Source organism: Solanum verrucosum, unplaced genomic scaffold (assembly GCF_900185275.1).
Source record: "Solanum verrucosum unplaced genomic scaffold, falcon-dt-bn FXZP01000257.1, whole genome shotgun sequence".
Classification (NCBI taxonomy): Eukaryota; Viridiplantae; Streptophyta; class Magnoliopsida; order Solanales; family Solanaceae; genus Solanum; species Solanum verrucosum.
Genome location: NW_026020539.1, coordinates 319,291 through 339,734, shown reverse-complemented (window position 1 = coordinate 339,734; position 20,444 = coordinate 319,291). Strand labels below are relative to the sequence as shown.

Sequence of the window (20,444 nt, the reverse complement as noted above, 5' to 3'; positions counted from 1 at the left end):
GGGCTCTATGTAATATTTCTCTATTTTCAGCATTAGGGACTTCCTCAAACAATTGTTCTTTAATCTTGACAATATCTTCCCTGATTAGTAACTGCTGAAAATATCCCCAAAAGCTTCTTTACTCCATTTGGTTAATGAATATTTGACCCTTTTGATGTTCTCTTTAAAAAGAAAGAAAGGATTTTGGGATACATCTACAAGCCAGTTCTGCCTCACTACCTCCTTAAATTAAGCATGCTCATTCCAAAACTTAAGAAACTTGAATGGTTTCCTATGTCTAACCACCTCCTCTTTCATAGTCAATAACATAAGGGAATGATCAGGCCCTGTTCTTGCAAGATGTTCAATTTCCATAAAATTAAACCAATTTCGCATGTGCTGATTAAAAAAAACCTTATCTAATCTTTCAAAGATACAATCATTTCCAACTCTTCCATTCCACCACGTGAAAGGACTACATTTAAATTGAATCTTTAATAGATCCCAACTTTGAATACAAGTCTTAAAATCGTCATGATCAACCTCTTCAACTGGCAGTCCTCCAATCTTTTCATCTACATTCAAGACTACATTAAAATCTCCACCAATTAACCAAGGACTATCAATAGTTTCTGCCATCTGATATATATCCTCCCAGAGCATTAATCTATCCTCACCAGTACATTAAACATAGACTAATGTAACATGAAAACTATGAGGTTGTTGTTGCTGTTTTAAACAAAGTGTCAACTGTTGTTCTGTATCCCTTACCACAGTAACATCAAAATCCGAATTAATAAACACCCAAATCTTTCCATTGCAATTTGCTTTCACCAATGGCATCCTCAACCTTCTTATATATTTGTTGATCTGTCTAACATGTTGAAATGGTTTCACCAAGCCAATAAAAGAAAATTTATGAAAGTTATGCAACATTTGCACTCTATGGAAGTCTTGTTGGGACTTTACAAACCTAATGTTCCATATTAGAGCTTTGATAGAGTAATACTTGATTTATTTCTCTTTGGCTGCTTCCTGATGGGTTGATTAGCATCTCCAATTTCTTGCTTCTTCCCTTTTCTTACGAATTGAATCAATTTTGGAGACAAATCTGCCTCTAAAGGCAAATTATTTTGAATTTCCTTAGAAGGATCAATTTCTGAAACTCCAACAGCTTGATTATATTCTATTCTGCCAACCTCCTCTTGTTCAATATTGTGCGTAATAATATCATGCAACACCCTATGACGGGATACCACTTGAATTGCATCTACTTGGTTATGAATAATAGTTATTGCCTGTTTAGAATCAGTTGTCGCCCTTTGATCACCCTTAAAAATTACTATATCTTTGCTATTATCACATTGGTTATCAGAATTATCATCCTCATTACTTTTATCAACCATATTTGCATCCATTACTCCGTCAACATCACCCATCGCTGCATCAGTTACTGTTGCCATACGTACATCTTCACCAGTACAAAGATTAGATTCATTACTTGCATCATGTACTGTCACATTCTCCGTGCGTGCATTTACTTCTTTCTCTTTTTCAACATTAACAGACATCTGTTGTAACTGATCATCTATATTTTGTTTTGCAGATGTATCAATTGTAGCCCTTTCAACCATGTTTTGTGCTTGGTTATTTGGAGAGGTTTCAAAAGATTGACAAACCCATTCTCGAGTTGAAGCTTCTAGTTGACCCTCTTGTGATGACCTCTTTGTTCTATATTATTTTGAATACATGGATTAGGACCATTAGCATATGAAGAGGCTGCATTATTAAATGCTTATTCTGCTATGTTTTCCTCGGTCAGTGCTGCGAATCTATTATCTTTCACAACATTCCATGAACCTGGGTTTCCCACTACTCTACCACTGGACATGATTCTAGCCTTATCTTTTCAAAAAAGGTGGACCCACGGTCGCTCGGGATCTGTCTTACACTCCCTATCTAGATGTTTCTTCTTTTCAACACTATTCTCTGCACTTTTCTCTTGATTAGATTCACCCTCATATTTATTAAGATTTCTTCACTCATGGTTGTCATGCCCTTGCATTTTACATTCATAGCAATACTTCGGTATATAGTCATATCGAATATGCACCTTTTTTTATCTCACTTCCCCTGATCCTTCATCAACAATATCCATCATCATAACCTTAGGGAGATTACTCTTTAGATCCACTTGAACTTTAACCCTTGCACAACTTGGTTTAGTTCTATTAATAGTCACTAGATCGATTTGAACGGGTTCCTCTACATCAGAAGCCAGTGAGTATAAGCATTCTTTGACAAAGTATGTAGGCAATAGGTTTGGAAAAGAGATCCAAGCTAGTGCCTTTGTGGTCTCCTCATTAATTTGAAATCTTGCATCATATATTAGTGTGCGCATACGGTATGAATACACATCCTTACAGCCAATGTAATACGCCCCTTTAGATATCAGATTAATGAAATCAACTTGCTTGGAAAGCCTAATTAGAATATATTTGTTACGCAGTAGCCCAATTTGACAATCACCTTTAATATCACATTGTTTCGGTATATTCAGTCTCAATTCCTCCATATCTGTAATATCGTATGTGAATTTTCCAATGATGGCATATTGTAGGTTTTCAATTCTATTCATGATGTTCACCTCCGCTTCCAACCATTTAATCTGTGGAACACCATTTACAATCACAAGCGTTGAATAGTTTCTGACTTTTTAGCCTCATTCGCAATCGTACTAAAATATGATACTGCTACAGGAAATTTTGTATTAGGATTGGACACGTTAAGGTTTAAAGGAGGAAATTCGATCTCAGACAGATGACCAACCTCTGAAGAAAGCTGGTCGGCGGCCATGGTGGGAAATTTTGCAGGAAACAAATTTCCTATTAAGCATTCTTTGACAAAGTAAAAAAGGGACCAAAAACTTAAGTAGTGTCACAGAGTTTGATTGCTCCATGGATAGGTCACTTTCACGAAGGTTTGGGTGGCCTGACCTTTGCGATCATGACGGGCCTGTTCGTGATTACGTTCTTTGCGAAAGCGAAGGCCCGTTCGCGAAAGTGATGACCGATATTTTTTTTGGGGTTCATTTTTGCGAACCAGTGGTCGCTTTTGTGACATCTAAGAGGGGGTTTTGAGTAGAAATTTCAGGATTTAACCCTCATTTTTCATTTTTGAGCTTTTTAAAACTCTTGGAGGTAATTTTGAAGGGATTTCTTGTGCTAAATTAGTTGGGTAAGCCTTTGTAACTCTAAAACTTCATTTCCCTTTGATTATTTATGAATTTTAATATCAAAACTTGAGATTTTGATTGGTAAATGACAAGGTTTTTCAAGAACTTGAGTTTTAAACTAAAATGGAGGTTGTGAACTAATTTTAATTTCCTTTTTCGAATGGTTTTCACTAATGAGTTTCAAATGACTTAAGTAACATTTTCAAGTAAAGATTTTCGAATTCAAACGTCATTTTCATAATTGAGTTTGTGAGTTGATTGGCCCATTTATGTGTATGATATGGATAACGTTATTTCCAGAATCTTATTGTAAATACTTGATTGTGTGACTCTGGACATTGTTCGGAAAGGGAAGCCTTAAGCTTGAATTTACTTTTTTGATTGAATTGAGGCAAGTGATCTCCTTAGTCTTGTAAATCTACTAGATAATGTATTTTCCTTCATTGTGTGTGTTGGGGAGTAATAAGAATGAGGTGATGGATTCATTGTTCCACGTGATTGACATTAATGAATAAAAGATGGATTGATGAAAAGGTAACGTGTTGACCATAATATGTTGTGAATTTCCTTGTTGTGGACCCAAATTTGTTGATTGATGAAATGTGTTGATGACATTAATGTGGATTTGAATTGTTGTTTCTTCCTTATGGTATGAAATTGCTGATTTACATTGATTTCGTTGCACCATGATGAGACATATGATGATTAAGCGAAGGGAAATGGTTCGGCTAGTGATATGATATAAAGTCGAAGGGAAATGGTTCCGACTAATGATATGAAATAAAGCCGAAGGGAAATGATTCCGGTTAGTTGTATTGTGCCAAAGGGAATGGTTCTAGCAAGTCATATGATATTATGCCGAAGGGAAATGATTCCGGCTAGTGATATGATGTAAAGTCGAAGGGAAATGGTCCCGACAAGAGTTTGACTTATTGTGATTTGATGCATTTTTATACTAGTGATTGATTTACTTGATACTTGTAATTGATCTGTTTGATACTTGTGATTGATATACTTGATACTTGTTGGCTATTGAACTGTGACTATTGGATTGTGATTGTTAAGCCTTGTGAACTATGCATTGTAAAACTGTTAGGTTGGCCTGATTTTTATGCAGGTTGTAGTTTGAGGAGGTTCTATTGTAATGAAAAGAGTACTTGCTTTCTAGCTAGTTTTGCCTTGTTCAGTAAGTTGTTTGTTGAGTACCTTGTTGTTTGGTACTCACTCTTTGCTTCTACACTTGTGTAGGTTTCGAGCCCGGACCCGTGTGATCTTCTACTTCTTCTTCTTTCTCTGAGGCTTTCTATACATCGAGAGGTAGCTGCTTATCATTCCAGTGGACCGCTCTTGTTCATTTTACTTCATGCTTTGTTCTATTCTAGAGACAAAGACTTTTGAGACTTGTACTTATCTTTCAATTTTGTATTTATATTAGTGGCTTGTACACGTGACAACCACGTTTTGGGGGATTTACTAGAATGACTAAGCTTTCTGCTCTTATGTTATTCTTGTTTTACTTTCCGCATTTCTTTTGTATCGTTGGGTAGAGACTGACTTGTCATGGTGGGAATAGACAAATGTCATCACATCCATTTTTTGATCATGATACAATGGTTAGTCCTTAGTGGTGGATCGAGTGTATCAATGCTATCTTGTTTCTCTAGTTGGGATTATTGACTATATAGCGTAGGGAAAACCTATGTTATCCAAAGAAATGGTAGCGGGCGTTAAGTCAGGTCCGTTACTAAGGCCCCTATAGATGCTCCTCTTTTTAGGCCATCATTTCTATACATTTGGCCTTTTTTCCATCATTAAGATTCCAAACTCACTGCAAGTGTGGCATGAGAAAGAAAAGGCCATCACATCAAGTAATCAAAAATGACAATCACTCCCAAGTAGACTACAATATTCCTCACAAATTGACAAGTTTAATGTTGAAAAAAATGAAGTCACAGAAAAACGTCTCTTTAATCAAAAGATTCTCTTTTACATGTTTGCTTTAAAATGGCTTCCGAAACTCCTAGTTTCTGATGAAAGTATAACAGATACATGACCAGAAAATCTAAAAGAAAGTAAAAGAGAAGAAAACTAATCACCTCCCAGTACATCAAGTATGGACTACATTATACAAAAATAGCTCCACCCCAAGATTTAAAACTTGTTTCATCCCACAAGTAGGGAGTCCTCCTATGCTTGCTCATCTCAAGTTATAGTTAGCTTCATACAGCAACTGGCTCCTCAATTATTCCTTCTTTTTTGGCTTCCTCACCTAGAGTAAATCGAACGAACCTCCTAACTTTTATGTTCTCCCCAAGAGCAGCAACAGTTTGCTTTACCAAGTCCTTCACAAGAACACCATCATCTTTTATGAAAGGCTGCTCCAAAAGAACAAGCTCTCCAAGTCTCTTGGAGACCCTTCCCTCAACAATCTTCTCCCTTATATTTTCAGGCTTGTTCTTAAGATCTTCTCTCTGCATTTCCAACTCTTTTTCCTTGTTTACAGCGCTTTCTGGAATCTCATCCATAGATACATATTGCACCTGTGGGCAGGCTGCAACTTGCATTGCCAAATCATCGACCAACTCCTTAAATGTTTCACCTCTCCCGACAAAGTCGGTTTCACAATTAACTTCAATTAGCACACCAATGCGAGAGTCATGAATGTACGAACCAATTCTCCCCTCAGCAGCAAGTCGGCTAGACTTTTTATCGGCAGTTGAAAGACCCTTCTTTCGGAGGTATTCCTGTGCCTTCTCAAGATCCCCTCCAGTTTCGGAGAGGGCTTTCTTGCAATCCATCATCCCAGCGCCAGTTTCTTCTCGCAGCTGTTTAACCAAAGCGGCTGAAACTGCTGCTTTCGGAGACCTGCATTAGAATCCATAAACAGAAGTTAACAGTGAGAAATAAAACAATATACGAGTTTTGGGGTTGGAAACAGTTTAGGTTAAAATATTGGCATGGAGTAGCACAGTAAGATGAGAAAGACAGTCTTCTGATAGTTATTTCAGATTAGCTCTTCCATAGTGATGTTAGAACCAGATTTTATTTGAAAATAAATGAAGTGAATCACGTACTTAGGTTTAGAAGATTGTATAAGCAGTCTTTGAGTCTAAAGATGGCAGAAAACTAAAACTATCATTTAATAATGAGAAGTTGAGTAACAACAATAAACAAGCTGAAAATTAAAGTAATAAAAACTATATATTTGACATGTCATGGAATGCCCTGCTTCCACATTTCTGGTTGTTCAGCGTTTGAAGAAACACAATATATTGGTAGGAAGTAATTATCAAGAAATTAGAAACTTACTCAACAGTAGTCTCCTTGGCTTCAACAGCTGGTTGCTCTTTTCCTGGCGAGGAGACAGGTTTAGCTGCTGTTTGAGCAGCCACCTCTGCAGCAAAGTCTTGGCTCTTCTTTTCAAGACCTTCTCCCAGGTTGTATCTCACAAATCTCTTCACTTTGATGTTTTCACCAATCGTTGAAATTGTCTGCTTGATCAAGTCCTTTACGACCATCTTATCATTCTTGATGTAAGGCTGCTCCAGTAATGCCAGATCTTCAAGCCTCTTATTTATCCGCCCATCAACGATCTTGGATCTGATCTGCTCAGGTTTTGATAATAGGTCTTCCTTCTGCATTTCGATTTCTCTTTCCTTGTTGATGATCTCCGTTGGCACATCTTCTGGAACAAGATACTGCACTTGAGGGTATGCAGCCACTTGCATGGCCAAGTCATCAACTAATTCCTTGAAAATGTCACCACGCGATACAAAATCTGTTTCACAGTTAACCTCTACCAGGACACCGATTCTGCTATCATGGATGTATGATCCAATTCTGCCTTCAGCTGTAGCTCTACTTGATTTCTTATCAGCACTTGCCAACCCCTTTTTCCTGAGATACTCCTGCGCTTTAACAATGTCACCTGCAGTTTCTGTAAGAGCCTTCTTGCAGTCCATCATTCCTGCTCCTGTCTCTTCACGCAATTGTTTCACAAGAACAGGTGAAATAGCTGTTGCATACCACAGAAGACAGGATTTAGTGACCAGACATGAATTTGAAAGTTCTTGTTTCAATACAAAAGAACCATCTAATACTTCGATGAATGACAATTAACATAGACATATCAAGGAATAATATAGCCATCCTCTTTGTTTCAGTTCATCTGAATTCACATTACAAAGAGATAGCTTGGCAGAATCAGTCAAATAGACCAACAAAAAGAAGGTGTTGGATATTGCACAACATAATAGAGTTTCTGAAAGTAACTGGCCCCATTAATAAATTATAGATGGACTGAAAGGGGTAGTGTCAGGAAGAAACAATAGGTTAAATTTTACAACACTACAGATTTCAGTTATAAAGGCAAACTAGGATACATTCAGATTTTGACAGCCATTAACGTTAACTATAGAGGAACATGGACAATGAGAATTCATATGCCAACCCTGACTCGCTAGGGATTAAGGCTACAAGTAGTAGCTGTTAATGTTTGGATAAGCTATTTAATGAATTAGATCTCTACAAAAGATTTGATGAGCAGGTATATATGTTTTGGCACAAATCTCGTCATTTCATTATTCTCCCAAAATTGAATGATGAAGGCATTAGAACAAGCAGATTTTTAACATTGCTCAGATGAATTATCTGGGATCAAATTAAGATATATGTTTACAATAGATTTGATATTAGTAAGACCACCCAAGGGTCTGACCTAGTGGTCAATGAAGTGGCTTGAGAACCGTGAGGTCGCAGGTTCAATGCCCAGGGGAGGCAAAAAAACACTAGGTGGTTTCTTCCTATTTTCCCAAACTGTGGTGGATAGAGTTACCCAGTCACTGTGCTGGTGGGAGGTAGTAGATATCCTGTGGATTAGTCGAGTTGTGTTTCTTCCTATTTGCCCAAACTATGGTGGATACCCAGTCACTGTGCTGGTGGGAGGTAACAGATATCCTGACCACAACCATATAAAAAAAAGAGATCTATAAGTACCAGGTAGGTAGAGAGAAGAATTCTCTTCAATTTGAAGTCTCCTTCATCACAAACTTTAAATGCCATGAAAATCCTGATAAGAAAATGATGTTCACCACCCCAAAGATTTAATGATCAAAGAAACAATTACATCCAGCAGCTTTTTATAACCAGAACTAGAGTTTCTATGATTCACAGTTTCAGTGACACATTTGCATGCAGTCTGGTGTAAATGTGTAAAAATTTAATATCCTCTAATGCAACTTCTTTCTCCAAGTAGGTAAATGACGCACCACCCAGCCCCCACCCCCCACCCCTCAAAAAAAAAAAGGAAAGAAAAACACAAGAAGCTTCTAAATCTTTAGAGTACAGTTATTCTTCACTCAGCGATGAAATTTTCACACCCTACCAACTAGGGGTGAACAAGTCAAACCGTAAAGTCAAACCGAACCGACGAACCAAATCAAACCGAAAAAAAAAAAACGATTTGTGGTTTGGTTTGGTTGGTTTGGCGGTTGAAAAATAAAACCGACCACTCTTGGTATGGTTTGGTATTAAAAGAAAAAAAGTCAAACCGAACCCAAACCAAATTGACATAATATATATATATATATATATAATTTTATTTTATTTATAGATAAAAAATATTAATTTTAATCTACTTTGTTAATATATTTTTAGTTAGTTTATTCAATGTTTATATATTTTATTTCAAATTTGGGCATGTAAAATTTTGTAAATATTATATATATAATTTTATTTTATTTATAGATAAAAAATATTATTTATAATCTACTTTGTTAATATATTTTTAGTTAGTTTATAGTTTTCAATGTTTATATATTTTATTTCAAATTTGGGCATGTAAGATTTTGTAAATATTCTATATATAATTTTATTTTATTTATAGATAAAAATATTATTTATAATCAACTTTGTAAATATATTTTTAGTTAGTTTATAGTTTTCAATGTTTATATATTTTATTTCAAATTTGGGCTTGTAAAATTTGTAAATATTTTATTTTGTATTAAGATCCGAAGTTACAATTACATTGTTATAGTTTTTCAAATTCAATGTTAACAATTTACTTTGTAAATATTTCGTTTTGTATTTAGTTTGACTGTATCCTTTAATCTTATTAATTTAACATAATGAACGTTGAAATTTAAAAAAATAAAATAATTTGTACTCATGTGAATTTTGCCGTGTTTACGAAAATTTCTATTCATTTAACATTTCTTAAGTTTAGCTTATCACACAGATAAGTGAAAATATATTTGATCTCTTTTTCAAACACTGTATAGTTGTAAAAACCGAAAAACCGAAAAAAACCGAAAGAACCGACTAAAACCGAAACCGAAAAAACCAACTTTGCGTGGTTTGATTTGATTTTTAGATTTAATAAACCGACATAATTGGTTAAGGTTTTTTTTTAATGAAAAACCAAACCAAACCGACCTATGTACCCTACTACCAACTAAAACAAATGTTTGGCAACTAGATCTGCAAATTTTATTGTAAGGACTGTTATTTCCTTTTTAACAAGTTAATAGCAGAAATATCCCAGAAAAGAAAGGGAAATAAAAGCAAAACCTTTTGCTGCAGCTTCATTTGATGAAGCAGTCCCATTTTGCTCACTTGAGTTCACAATATCTTGAACAGTATTGGGAGCCCCCTCTTCCTGTTGAGCAGCAGTATCAGATGACTGTTCCCCTATGGAAGGAGCACTTTCAACTTGAGTGTCTAAAACTCCAGCACCTTCCTGACTTTCTGCGTACAAAATTGGATTGTCAGCGAGTTTATTGGTGACTCGTCCTTAATTTATCTTTCTCACCTAACACAACACTATGTCCTAAAAGTAAATTTCAAGAGTTCACACAGAGCAAGAGCATCATCCTGTCGTTATTTCAATCAAAATAAAAGAACATGTCTTGGTCACCAGAAAGCTCTCCATTTATTAAACTGAAGACTGTGTATGTTGAACAAGATGCAATCAGAAGAAGAAACAGAAGAAGGATATACCCAATTGTCAACATAAACTATACTAAAGTGTCTTTGCTTAGATTGGTTCATATCATTACCATTCATCTCTTCCTCAGCAGTGTTATCAAAATCAAAAAGCGCAAAAAAAGCTCTAAGGTTCGTTGGGGCTTGAAGTGCAATGTGCAAATAAAGCGTGGGTTTTACTGAGAAGAGGAGCAAATGGAGAAAACATATATATATATATATATATATATATATATATATATTTAGTTCAAGACTAACAATTATAAGCATGAATAACAAATATATGGACAAAGAAATTGATTATTTTTACGATAAAGTGAAATATCAATGGTTTAGCGTCGCCTCTTCAGGAAATGCTCATTCACAAGGAAAAGTATGTCTTAGAGCTTTATGACGACACTGAAGCGCACATTAAGTGAGGGGAAGCGCTCAAACACGTTTTGAGCCTCGTTTCAGGGCTTAAGTGTGCCTTTGATAACACTGTTCCTCAGATAATGTGTAAAGTGTATTTATACCATGCATCAACACCTTATTTGGATAACGCAATTGTCTAAACATTGAAATAGTTGTATCTAGTTGTTTGTCATAAATATGCAAGCGAGAATGAAAGGATGTAATAAATCAGAGGGGAGACTGGAAAGTTTCTTATTAGACACCTTCATCCTTGCTATTCTCCAAAGGAGCTTCAGATTGCCCAGTTGGGCTTGATATACTATCATTCTCATCGGCACTAGTTTCCTCTGTTTCTTTGACAGCCTCTATGACACTTGGTATTTCAGTTGCAACCTCATTTTCCGCTATATTATCATCAGTTAGTTTCTCCACGACCTCCTCGCCAACTATAGTTTCAGATGCTGAGATCTGATCAGCTGCTTGCTCATATGAGCCAGTTTCAGCTTCAGTTTCCTCAGCATCTCCTACAGGTGACACCTCAGCTTGCTGACCAATCGTGGATGTGCTTCCTTCAGGAGCTGACTCCACTTCTTCATCAACGTTTTGTTTCGTATCCTCCCCTTTTATAGTTTCTGGAACACCATTATTTGCAGCATTGACTGATTCTTCCTCTTTGCTAGTAGTTTCAGGCAACACATCCATTTTATTAGTCGCCACATCTGATTGCTGTGCATCTTCCTTTGATTGTTCAGCTAGTTCGTCTTCTTTTTCCCTCTCATCCAAAAATGAAGAGATCTCTTTGTTGCTACGGAAAGCCAATAGAAAGGGATTTGTCGCCGAATGGACAACACCCTGGTTGAGCTTTGAGTCCAACTCTGAAGCAGCTTCTTCTTTTTTCATGGTCAAAGTTACCTGTCCTCTGGCAATGCGCAATACACGGACATTAACTTTTTGGCCTACTTGTAGTGAAGAGCCACTGTCAATAATTCCAAACACTTCATCAGTTTCCTCTGATGCTGGCAGGAATCCTTCCTCTCCCTCAGGAAGAGATATAAAAGCACCAGACCTGGTTAGATTTTTTACAGTGCCCTCAAGATCTTGCCCCTTGACAAACTTTGAGACTTTCTCATCTCTCCTTTGGTTGTTCCTTTGTGTGCTCTTCCTTTGAGTTCGGGGTCTGTCGCTACTGGTTGGAGTATCTTTCTGTTGCTGTGGCCTACTAGGATCATCACTTTCACGCATGGTGAGAGATATGCGCCCTGTCTCAGTGTTTGCTTCAACTAATCTCACTGTAACCTCTTGTCCAACAGATACAATGCTTCCTACATCCTTTACAAAACTATCACTCAACCTAGAAACATGCACCAGTCCATCCGTAAAAGCGCCAAAATCAATAAAAGCACCAAATGGCTGTATCGATCTGACCTTTCCAGTAAAAGTTGCACCTGGAATAAGGTTTTCATTCTTCACAGGAGGCATCTCACTCTTTCTAGCAGGTCTTGAACGCTTAGATTGAACAGATGTAGGACTCACATCTGATATGGAGGATTCTTGACTTGTTTCAGCAGCATCAGATGAAGCTTCTGAGACTTCACCTGATCCATCATCTGTAGCAGTTGCTTCTACTTCTTCCACTGCTACATCAGTCTCAGTTGCTGATACTACAAGACCTCTTAATTTAGGTCGTAAAATGCAACCAACTCTAAAATGGGGAAACAATTTAATAGATGTTGACAGAGGCAGGATATATTTTGGGGTAGGTAAAGTCTGATTGCTGGATTTTCGTGAAACATTGTATTTTGATAAACATTGATTCCTTCTTGTGAGAAGGACAGCTCCTGGAGTAACTGATACAATGGTAGTTGCAATTGAAACCATTGGAGCCATGTTGATTGATATTTGGGATTGCTAAGGTTTGTGAACTACAAGGATTAGATCATCTGTTCCACACCTGAGAAATATATAAAACGGTTAGAGAAAGAAAAAAACATGACTATATCATTTAATAATAGTGTGATGGGATAACAACTGCAGCATGACTTAACTACTATAAACATATAGAACAAACAGCAAAGCCCAGTACTAGAGTTGCTGAAAATAGATGGATAGTTGCATATGTCTGCCATTTAGGCGCGTGCCCGCTAATTCATTGAAAAGTACTCAATAAACAACAAAAAAAATAAAATTACACTTGAACTTAAAGATTGTGGTCAAGAAATCATCATAAGCAATTCCATAAACAAGAATGAAATAGGTGATTATAACATGTAGGCTAGCGGTTTAGAAAAATTCAAAAATTCATTAAAAAGCAGATTATATACCTACTTTCTACACCTTCAGAATTGAAAAGCACAAATGCAATTCAGTATCTCATAATATACGTAGTTTGCAAAAAAGCAAGTAAATCCACAGACTATCATACCAGAAACTCTAACTTAGAAGCTGAATATTTAACAATTCCAACTATGAACCATTAACATTGCTCAACATTGAACTTAAGATATTCAATCAACAACGGGAGGATTGTTTTCAGTGCATATAATTGATCATACTGAGTTACCCATCAATTATGGTTTTTCTATGGCACAACTACACACTAAGTAAACAATCCAAATGAAGCCGAAAAAATTACTGAATTAGTGAAAGAAAGGAGTAGAAACTTTGAGAAACTAAAAGTAATTTCCTAGAATGAAGAAACCAATGAAAGCAGAGAAGGAAGTTGAGGTGAGAAATCAAACCTTTGAATGGGTGGCTTGTATGCATATATGAAGAAACAAGAGAGCTATAGTGTAGCTGAAATGAAGTTATTGTTGTTGTTGCTGGTGAGGGAGGGGATAGGGGTCTCTCACACACACTTCACTCTTCCTGTTTGTGAGTTTATGGCTAATAAAAAAGAGGGAAACGAAAGGTGGGGCTTTCTATCCTTATCCGGACCATCATCTCTTTGTCAAAACACGGATTCATGATCCTCTCATTCCGGTCGGGTCGGGTCCGGCTAGCCTAGCTACCTCGTCAATTTTGTCGCCTATGCCAGCCAGCCCATCATGCTTTGGAAGATTTTGTAGAGAGACTTTGGGATATTTACTTTTTGGAAACTTACATAACTATACTATATTTAAAAAATATTTACCATTTATAGTAATAACATTTTTTTTTTCACTTGATCATTTTTAATACATTTATAATACAGTTTTATTACATATTACAAAGAACAATTTATGATTCACATATAATACAAGTTTTATTGATGGATAATACATTTATCACACATTTTAATACACCTATAATATAATGTGTCAGTTTCTTACCAAACACACATAATATATTTTTAAAAAACAGTTATAATGCATATATATTGCATACAAAATTCACTTTTAATACATATTGCAGATTTAACATAGTATTGTTATGTATTACTATAAATGGTAATAAATAAAAAGTATCACTAAAATCAGTAATCATTTATTAAAAGGTACCCATCCAAGTAATTTTTCCTTCATAAAAATTTGGGAAAATTTCATAAACAAGGAAAAATCACCCCACACATATATTTAAGAGTTAAAATTACAATTTTTATATATATATTTTTTATTACTACTTGTAAAGTTTTAATTCCAAGTATTAACAGATCAATTTTAATTTATAAATTAATTATTTATATTTTATTATTTAATTTACATAATGTTAATAGGTGAGAGAAAAGGAAAATTATGAGAAAGAATAAGATGATAATTTGCAATTACATCTTACAAAAGAGTCTCACATACACACATTTCTCTTTCCACCCACGATTACTCATTCTCTTCCAACTTCTCCATTATTCTTTTTCTCCATTCAAACGAAAACGGCAGCAAATCTTGTAAACAAGACTCAAAATTTTTGGTTCACAAACAAATATACCGAAGAATAAAAAGGTTCATCATACACCTAGAAAGAGTTCGAGATGTGTAGAAGATGTATCTAATCTTGAAATAGAGCCTCCAAGTTTTAATATTTTAACTCAAATTTCTCCGCTCAAGATGAATGCAACTCCTGTGAAGAAGAGTGTTACCCCTTCGAAGAAAAAATAAAACCCAACTAAGGAGAAGAAAAAAGAATCAAAGAATACATTCACTCCTCCAAATCGTAAGGGGGGTGGATGAAAGGGAAAATGGTGGAACCTCTGTTATCGGAGTATTCAAACTCCGATTCAGATTTTGTAAGCCAAAAAATAATAATTATAAAGAATTCCTTTTGGTATGAATCTTGTATTAAACAGTGTTTACTGTTAGTATGAAATTGTTATAGATAATGATAAAAAACTGTATGCATTTGATATACTATTTATATAACAAAACACAATTACTAGTTGCAGTTGTTTTGAAATTGATATTCCTTTGGTATAAATCTGGTATGAATCAGTGTTTACTTCTGGTATGAAATTAGTATAAATATTAGGAAAAAAACTTGTATGCATTTGGTACTATTTATATAACAAAACATAATTACTAGTTACAATTGTTTTGAAATTGATATTCTTTTGGTATGAATCTAGTATGAACTAGTGTTTACTTTTGGTATGAAATTGGTATAGACTTATATAGAATAATGATATGAAATTGGTATATTGTTATATAAAGAATCTCATCTACCACCATCTTTTGTTAATATTGATAATAAACCTTTCATCACAGTATAAAACGAAAACAAAACAAAAAAATTGTGAAAGAAGACAGTGTTGAAGCGTAATCACCTTCTGATTGAGAAGTAGTAGGTGAGGAATGTGGGGCTGCGTTCTTTCTTCGGGGAGCCATAGTACCTGAGAAGTACCAAAAACCCATTAGTACGCAAATCAGTAAAATGACACACTATCGGGTACTCAGACTTCCCCTGTGTAATTACAACGTGATGCCTTGCCTTAAGAATGTCGTCACCCAATCTATCATTGGGAAAGGCCACGGAATGGAAATGCAAAAACAGAATTAAAAGAATAGAAACAAAAATAATATTATGTTTTTTATATGGGAGCCAAGGGGGGTCGTGGTGGGTACCACGGTCTGTCTAGGTGCCCGTGAACACAAGTTAGTGTACTGAATATATGGGACAACTTACTGGAATGGATCACAGATGGCTTCAAGGTCTGTGGAGTGAACCACGGTCCGTGAAGACCATCGTGATCCTAGCCAGTGTAACCCCATTTTGCTAAGTGTGGTCCACGAGGGGTTTCACGACCCATAGTTGATCCCACGGTCCGTGAAGCCCATCATGGACTTACACTTGACCTTTTTTCAGTGTTCCTCTTCTTCCAAAAACACATATGCCCAATTCACTCAATTTCATCACCCAATCACATAGTTACGAGACGTATTAGCACATGAGTCCAACCAATCCACCACATTTATCAATCTCTCTTAAATCAAGCACAATCTATGCCTAATGTGAACATACCCACATGCACATGAGAGTAATCATACAAGTTCAACAATTACACCATATTTTATCAGTAAAACACACAAATATACTCTTTGCTTACAAATGGGACTCAAACACACACTCATATCTACACTCAATGCAAATTTCTCCCAACTTCATTATACCCACACACAAGAACCATAAATATTACCCAATTCAAACTAACCCACAACAATTCAATATCAACAAAGATAGTTCATCACATAATCATGGTAAATTTGATTAAATCAAAGTAAATTTGACTTGTTTTTCGATAAGATCAAACTTATAACAAGTGTTAGAAGAACTTACTTGGAATTAGAGTAAAACTTCGCCCAAAAAGAGAGACTAGACTGTTGCTTTAATTTCTTGATCCTTAGAACTAGGGTTTCAAATTCTTTGATGAAATTGGAACTTATGGATGTTGAAAAACCTTTTTATACAAGGGATAACCGTTATGGAAGAGATAAAGTGAAGAAAAGATTTGACCCTTGGCGCTTGAAGAGCAATATATACGTTTCATTTTTATCTTTCAAAAAGCGCGGGTCGGGTCGGGTTTCAGTGATTCTAGGTTAAGGACGACGGACCGTGAAGTGGCCCGTAAAGGGCACCACGGTCCGTGTAGGGGTCCGTGAACATGACTTGACAAGGTAAAACTTACCTGAGGTTCACGAGAGGCTAGACGGTCCGTACAAAGTCTAACAGACCGTGAACCCTTCCGTGAACCACTTTCTAGTAGCTCCCGTATTAAGTAGGTGCTTGTGACGAACCGTGAAGGGAACCACATCCCGTGGGATTGCCCGTGAAGGGTTTCCTGCACCAGTTCTGCAATTCTTAGTCCAAATCATTCCTGCACACATCAATACCCAGTGGCTTTAAAACAAAGAGAAAAATGATAAAATATAAACTACCTATTACAATTACAGTCTTGGGTTTCCTCCCAAGCAACGAACAATTTAATGTCGCGGCGCGACGCAGGCTACTTGCTTACTCAGACTTCATCAAGCTTAAATTCCTCCACTATTTTCACTTTTTCTGGAACACCTAAGTATGCCTTGATTCACTGACCATTTGCCTTGAACCTCTCACCCTTGTCAATCTCAAGCTCAATAGAACCCTATGGGAACACCTGAGTTACCTTAAAAGGTCCAGACCATTTGGATCTCAACTTTGCTGGAAACATATGATGTCTGGAGTTGAAAAGTAACACCAATTAACCAGGAGTGAAGGTTCTTTTCTCAATATACTTATCATGATACAACTTCATCCTCTCCTTGTACAGTGCATACCTCTCATATGCTCTCAAGTGAAACTCATCTATCTCATTGATTTGATCCAGTCTCAGGTTTACAGTTTCACCCCAACTAAGGTTCAACTTCTTTAAAGCCCAGAGTGCCTTATGCTCAAGCTCAACTTGTAAATTACTTGTCTTTCCAAACACCAACTGATATGGAGACATACCACTAGGCATTTTGAAAGTTGTCTGATATGCCCATAGAGCATCATCTAACTTTGTAACCCAATCTGTCGTGTTGGAATTCACTATTTTTGCCAGAATAACCTTTATTTCCCTATTTGATACATGTACTTGGCCATTGGTCTGCGGGTGATAAGGTGTGGCCACCTTGTGCTATTTAACCCCATATTTGGCCAGAAGAGCACTGAATACCTTATTGCAAAAATGGTAACTTCCATCACTGATAATAGCTTTGGGTGTGCCAAATCTTGAGAAGATATTCTTCTTCAGAAACCCAACAACATTCTTGCCATCATTCTCAGGCAGAACAATTGCCTCAACCCATTTAGACACATAGTCCACTGCCAAAAGTATATACCTTTTCCCATATGAGCTCACAAATGGGCCCATAAAAGCAACTCCCCACACATCAAATAGCTCCACCTCCAGAATAGGCATCATGGGGAGCACGTGGTGCCGAGATATGGCTCCTTGCGCTGACATACATCACAATTGTTCACTATATCCATTGCATCCTGATGAATTGTAGGCCAGTAGTACCCACTCTAAAGTACCTTGTGGGATGTCCGAGCACCTCCATGATGGCCATCCACTGGAGAGGAGTGACATGCCTCTAAAATATGTAGCACCTCAGCCTCAGGGATGCATCGCCTGATGATATTATCATCACACACCCTATACAAATAAGATTCATCCCTAAAATACTTACATACATCATACATGAACCTCTTCTTTTGCTGAAATGTCAACCCCTCAGGCATCAAATCACTAACAAGAAAGTTAACAAAATCAGCAAACAGAGGAATACAATCAAGAGTGGCAGCTAATACCTGCTCATCCGAGAACGAATCATTGATTTCTAGCTCAAGTTCCTATTTCTTTTCAGCATCCAACCTAGACATGTGATCATCCACCTGATTTTCACAAGATCTCCTATCATTAACCTCAAAATCAAACTCCTGAAGCAGCAACACCCATCTGATCAACCTTGGCTTGGCATCTTTCTTTGCCATGAGATATCTCAGAGCTGCATGATCCGTGTGGACTATCACTTTAGTACCCAACAAGTAGGCCCTGAATTTCTCAAAGGCATAAACCACAACCAGTAGTTCCTGTTCAGTGACTGTGTAGTTTTTCTGTGCTCCATTTAGTGACTTGCTAGCATAGTAGATCAGATGGAACATCTTGTTGCGCTTCTGCCCCAATACAACTCCTAAGGCAGTACAACTAGCGTCGCACATTACCTCAAATGGTTCAGCCCAATCTGGGCCAATGATCACTGGAGCAGAAATCAACTTCTCCTTCAAGCATTTAAAAGCTTTTAGGCATGCCTTATCAAAAGCAAAATTCATCTCATTCTCCAAAAGCCTGCACAAGGGATGTGCAATTTTTGAAAAGTCCTTCATGAATCGCCTATAAAATTCGGCATGCCCTAAAAAACTTCGAACACCTTTCACACAGATAGGTGGAGGAAAATTTTCAATCACCTCAATTTTGGCTTTGTCAACCTCTAATCCCTTTTGTGACACCTTATGACCGAGGACTATACCTTCCTTGACCATGAAATGACACTTCTCCCAGTTCAACACTAGATTGGACTCCTCGCATCTCTGTAAAGCCCTGCTAAGATTGAACAAATAATCATCAAAAGTATCACCTACCACTGAAAAGTCATCCATGAATACCTCCAGAGTATCCTCCACCATATCCAAGACGATGGACATCATACACCTCTGGAAAATTGTTGGTGCATTACATAGTCCAAATGTCAGGTGTTTAAATGCAAAGGTGCCATAAGGACATGTAAAATTGGTATTTTCCTAATCTTTAGGAGCAATTCATATATGATTGTACCCAGAGTATCCATCTAAGAAACAGTACCACCCTTTTCCAGCCAACCTGTCAAGCATCGAATCTATGAATGGGATTGGGAAGTGATCCTTCAAGGTCCACTTGTTCAGCTTTCTGTAGTCCATGCACACTCGCCATCCAGTGATTGGTCTCTGCGAGATCAACTCATTCTTTGCATTGGCGGCCATTGTCATACCACATTTTTTAGGCACACATTGCATTGGGCTGACCCAAGGACTATAAAAAATGGGGTACACAACCCCAACATCTAACCACTTGATGATCTCTTTTTGACCACCTCTTGCATTGGTGGATTTAACCTCCTCTGGTGTGCAATGCTTGGGCTGCAGTCCTCCTCAAGTTGGATCTTATAAGTCCATATACTCGGAGGTATCCCAATGATGTCAGCAATGGTCCACCCAATTTCCCTTTTATACCTTATTAACACTTTGATCATAACTTATACCTGTTCATCATTCAAATCTACAACCAAGATCACAGGCAAAGTGTTGTTAGTCCTAAAAAAATACATACCTCAAGTGACTGGGTAATTGTTTCAGTTCCACCACAGGCAGCTCCTCAATGGATGATTTTTTTTAGGGACTTGTCCTATTTTTTAGATCCATGTCCAGTTTCTTTAGAGAATAAGAGTGTGCTCCCATGCCCTGTAAATCATTCACGGTCTCCACGTAGTTGTCCGAAAATTTGCTTCAAAGTTCATCAACACGGTTGCTAATGTTTCGACAGCCAGCCTCTCCTCAATAGTCGCTCCCATCTCTCTTCATCAAAGGCCTCTATTGCAGACATCACATTCATGTCTTGTGGCTGTTTCATTGGCCTACAAATTTTAAACCTTACCTCTTTCTTGTTGAGTCTGAATTTTAGTTCTCCACTCTCAACATCTACCAATGCTCGTCATGTGGCCAGAAATGTTCTTCCCAAAATTATGGGAACCTCAAAATCCACTTCAAAAACCAAGATCACGAAGTCTTCTGGAAAGATGAAATTCTCCACCTTTACAATCACATCACATAAGATGCCTACAAGTCACTTCACCAATCTATCTGCCATCATCAACCTCATTGCTATGGGTTT

General features: G+C 36.9%; 2 protein-coding genes across 2 annotated transcripts; both read right to left on the bottom strand.

The window, feature by feature from the left end:
* Positions 1-5,277: 5,277 nt before the first annotated feature.
* On the bottom strand, positions 5,278-12,544 carry LOC125810000 (polyprotein of EF-Ts, chloroplastic). The gene is made up of 4 exons (XM_049489518.1): positions 10,855-12,544; positions 9,785-9,961; positions 6,524-7,229; positions 5,278-6,079 (listed from the first exon to the last, which is right to left on the bottom strand). Exons 1-4 carry the CDS (start codon positions 12,476-12,478, stop codon positions 5,434-5,436), a joined length of 3,153 nt encoding a protein of 1,050 aa, XP_049345475.1. The 5' UTR covers positions 12,479-12,544; the 3' UTR covers positions 5,278-5,433.
* Positions 12,545-15,319: 2,775 nt separating this feature from the next.
* LOC125809973 (uncharacterized) lies at positions 15,320-19,537 on the bottom strand. Its single transcript, XM_049489499.1, has 8 exons — positions 19,353-19,537; positions 18,413-19,229; positions 18,208-18,328; positions 17,691-17,974; positions 17,311-17,504; positions 17,160-17,211; positions 16,729-16,835; positions 15,320-15,509 (listed from the first exon to the last, which is right to left on the bottom strand). Exons 1-8 carry the CDS (start codon positions 19,535-19,537, stop codon positions 15,320-15,322), a joined length of 1,950 nt encoding a protein of 649 aa, XP_049345456.1.
* Positions 19,538-20,444: the final 907 nt, after the last annotated feature.

Bases quoted from the DNA above. Each gene is read 5' to 3' on its own strand.
- LOC125809973 (XM_049489499.1), bottom strand. From the start codon at position 19,537: ATGGCCGCCAATGCAAAGAATGAGTTGATCTCGCAGAGACCAATCACT. The intron at 19,230-19,352 runs GTACAATCATAT...AATTTTCCAGAG, and splicing joins TTCTTAGATGGATACTCTGG to GTGTATGATGTCCATCGTCT. The intron at 15,510-16,728 runs GTCTGTTAGACT...TCCCAATGATAG, and splicing joins GGTTCACGGAAGGGTTCACG to ATTGGGTGACGACATTCTTA.
- LOC125810000 (XM_049489518.1), bottom strand. From the start codon at position 12,478: ATGGCTCCAATGGTTTCAATTGCAACTACCATTGTATCAGTTACTCCA. The intron at 9,962-10,854 runs GTGTCTAATAAG...TTTTGTACGCAG, and splicing joins GGAGAATAGCAAGGATGAAG to AAAGTCAGGAAGGTGCTGGA. The intron at 7,230-9,784 runs GTTTTGCTTTTA...GGTATGCAACAG, and splicing joins AAATGAAGCTGCAGCAAAAG to CTATTTCACCTGTTCTTGTG.